At 30.5% G+C, this 3,743-nt stretch overlaps 1 protein-coding gene across 1 annotated transcript; it reads right to left on the reverse strand.

Annotated features, from left to right (window-relative positions):
• Positions 1 to 574: 574 nt before the first annotated feature.
• LOC148197929 (glucan endo-1,3-beta-glucosidase-like) lies at positions 575 to 2,393 on the reverse strand. Its single transcript, XM_088091416.1, has 2 exons — positions 2,234 to 2,393; positions 575 to 1,700 (listed from the first exon to the last, which is right to left on the reverse strand). Exons 1-2 carry the CDS (start codon positions 2,307 to 2,309, stop codon positions 748 to 750), a joined length of 1,029 nt encoding a protein of 342 aa, XP_087947542.1. The 5' UTR covers positions 2,310 to 2,393; the 3' UTR covers positions 575 to 747.
• Positions 2,394 to 3,743: the final 1,350 nt, after the last annotated feature.

Here is a 3,743-nt window from a genome sequence, read left to right on the forward strand (position 1 = left end):
GTGGTAAAATTATTAAGACATATAATAGTGGATTTAAATCTCTACGTAATGTTAAAAATGTGTTCAGCTAAATTATAATATTTTTTTTAATAAATTTTATATCATAAAACCTCCACTACATATCATGTGATTTATTTCCCAAAATTTTGTAGTTTCTTTTAGAGTTTATTTTAAAATATTTGAGGTATATATTGAATGGAAACTTAACTTATTTTGTTTAAAAAAATATGTTAAATTTATTAAAATCAATTAATATAGTTTGGAAATTATATGGAAAAAAAATTATATTTGTGTGAGAACCTCAAATTATATCTCTTTCTCTTTCAGAAAGTCTCTTCTTTTCTTTAGTTCTATTTTCTCCAAAAATCCTCTTTTCTATCATAAATTTTTTATTCAATTCTAATCCTTTTGAAGATTACCACCACTAGAGTAATGTACACGAAAAAATCTTATATCTTTTTTAAAATGTCATCTAACATTTTGTAATTAAGGGGTCATATAACGGAAATGCAAATACAATTATGTACTTATGTTTTGATTGGTCAAGGTTTATCATAACATGGAATAGCATTCATAAGATATCAATAGGAAAACTTTTATTGAAAGCTAGCTGTGCTAGTACATGGTAATAAGATTCTAACAATGAAGATAAAGCTCCATACATAAACCTCCATCTTCTAGGACAATTGTGGAATTGTTTTATTTGGAATCATAGTCCTTATTTCTTATAAACTTTGCTTCTATTAACTAATTCAAATTAATAGGATATTTGAGCTGTTTAGTGGTTGGATTGAAGAGCCCCCAAAATTTTTCAAATGCTTGATTCGGCTTCAGATTTTCATCAAACATGGCAAACACATATGTTTCAATAGGTTTACCAAGCCTCTTTGGGGTTCCATTTTTGACATGCTGAACCAAGTTTGTGTTGTGTGTTCTGGCATTGGCAAGTGAAGCTGCAGTCCCACCAGAAGAGGGCCATCCACTCTCAGACACAACTATGTTCACTGAGCCACCCCCTACTTTCTCCAATGCAGAATAAACAGCATCCACCATAGCATCAAAAAGGTTTTGATAACCAAGTGAACCATCATTCACCACCACCGAAGGAGAGGTGAAAAGTGCATAATCAAGACTAATGTCTGTAGGGTTGTTAATGTAACTGAAATAAGTGTAAACATTAACCAATAATGGAGAGTTACTGTTCACTAGAAATCTTATGACACCGTCAAGATATTTGCCTCTATAATTAGACTTGAAGGAGCCTTTTGATGGAGGAAACGATTCTGCCAAGGCACCAGTCTCAATGGCAGTGGAAACTTTTATTTGGTTTCCGAGGCCTGCTGCAGAAATGGCATTTTGAATGTTTTGCATTGCAGGCACCACAAACTGTGCAGATGAATCATCAGGCTTCACTTCATTTCCCACTGCAATGTATCTGAATCTGACATTGGCATAGTTTTTAATGTTGTCTTGCACCCATTTGTTTGCATTGTCTTGGCTAGCTGCTAGATTTTGGAGCTTATCGTTTGGGATGTCTAACAGTAATTGAATAGTGGAACCTCTCAAAGCGTCAAGAACTTGTGGATTTGGATCGTAGATTCTCATCCTGCGTATGTTGTGTTGATTGTATAGTGCCACAACTTCACTGGGAGATGGCAAGTTGTCGCCAACTCTTCCATAACATACTCCAGATTGGGCTTCTGAGTCAGATGGAGCAAAATAGTACGTACCATTAGTGAATACATAAAGTTATTAAATACCTCACGTGCATGATTTTCTTAGCATTGAAATACAATCAATAATTAGTTTAATGTGTTTAGTTTTCAATCATATATAAAAGTAGTCTGTATTTAAATATTTTTTTAAGGTTTTAAGATTTAAATATCTCTCTGGTCCTCAAATTTCAAATAGAGTTTTTTTAACTTCTATAATTTGAAAAAAATAAGTGGCCCCTTTATCTAGACGTGTAGTAGATAAACTTATTAAAATACATAGTTTAGAAGAAGAAAAAACCTAGTGTGTGTGTATATATATATATATATATATATATATATATATATATATATATATATATATATATATTTAATGTTTTAAGACAACACATAATACATGTTTTAAAAGGAAGTCATAACATCAAACACTGATGCCAAAGTGGAAAACAAACAAGGATTGTGCTTGCCATTGGTGCAAAGAAAGTGTTAAAGAAATGATGATTATCGAAAGAGGGTGATACCTGTTATGAGTGAATTAGTGAATACAAGCACAAAGAGAAGGAGAATATTAGTGATGGAAGAGTGAGTTGGAGCCATATATGATGAGAAGAATGTTATAAGGAAGAAGAAATAGAAGAGGGAATTGCAATTTAGGCTTCAAAAGTAGTTGCTTTATATAGAGAAATAAGGTAGGTTGGTAATTTGGAGCATTTAAGTTTTGTTCTGCAATTTCTATGGCGTCAATGTCAATGACGGGTCAAGCACTGCATCATCCACGAAGTGGTTCTAATAGCAACAAAAGACAGCTTTGAGTGGACGAGGAATATCAAATCTCAGAGGATGATTATCCAGCAATTTGTTTATGCTCTTCTCATCACCTCACCTATTCCCTCTCTTGTCACTGTTAAAAACATTTTACAAGAGTAATGATAAATCTCCATCTCAATAATTTTGATTCGGGTGAAAAAAAAGGACAAATAATATAGTAAATGATGTAATGAAATTAATAAATAAATTAATAAATCCAACCCTCTCCCGTACTTCCATTTGAGTTTCAGACGTGTGTATACAATTTTAAAATATAAATTTATAAATAGATATTTAAAATTTTTTCAATCCTTTAAATAGAAATGATGGAATGTGTTCTTACCACAGTATTGAACGAGGTTATGTAGATAGATGGAAGGATTAGAGTCGTTTTGAAGCCTTTCACATATATTCCAAAGATTGAAACACGAGAAAAGATTTACTTACAAAAATATTTTTTGACGTTCAAATTAAAAGAGTTTTAGGATTTATGAGGACAGAGTAATAACTATAAGAATAAATTAGTATTTTCGAAAGAATATAATTTGTATTTATAATATTAACATGAGTAATGGACTTTGTGTATTAAATAATATCATTGAAATAATATTGATCTCAAATGGATAATAATAACAAAATGATACCTAACTATAAATAATAATATAATATCAATCTAGTGAGATTAATTACGATTGCGTGAATATATGAATGTTCCCTCATTAAGTATTTTGGGTTGTTCCAAGATGAAAAAGCTTAATGAGCCTCATTGAAATGCACTCTTTAGTATATCTATTAGCTAAAGTAAGTACATAAGCCCAATAGTCTCGAGAGTTAGTCTCGAGAGTTTGATTAATATATGAGGGTTGACCGTGACTGATCTCTTGGTCGAGCTATGTCAAGTAATTATAAACCATAAAAAGATCAAATTAAAACTGGAAAAAAATAGTATAAAAAAATTTATAATTTAAATATAAGTTAGTGTCTAATATCTGGATAAACAAACTTATCTATATATACTCCTAGACTTGTCTAAGCAATGTATACACATACTCGTATAGTATTTGTTGCTAAACTTATTTAATTATATAAACATAGTTGTCTAATCAATATACGTGGAAACTCATTTAATGTTTATTAAAAAATTAGTTTAATCGTGAGTGGACAAACTCGTCTAATATATATTAATAAACTCATAAATTATTAGATAATGATATAATTGAAATA

Source organism: Vigna umbellata, chromosome 5 (genome assembly GCF_029865625.1).
Source record: "Vigna umbellata cultivar VRB3 chromosome 5, Vumbellata_1.0, whole genome shotgun sequence".
Classification (NCBI taxonomy): domain Eukaryota; kingdom Viridiplantae; phylum Streptophyta; class Magnoliopsida; order Fabales; family Fabaceae; genus Vigna; species Vigna umbellata.

What these genes read in the sequence shown, in the direction of transcription:
- LOC148197929 (XM_088091416.1), bottom strand. Translation starts at nt 2,309, where the DNA reads ATGGCTCCAACTCACTCTTCCATCACTAATATTCTCCTTCTCTTTGTG. An exon ending in CACTAATTCACTCATAACAG is followed by an intron (nt 1,701 to 2,233) that starts GTATCACCCTCT and finishes CATCTGACTCAG; the next exon opens with AAGCCCAATCTGGAGTATGT.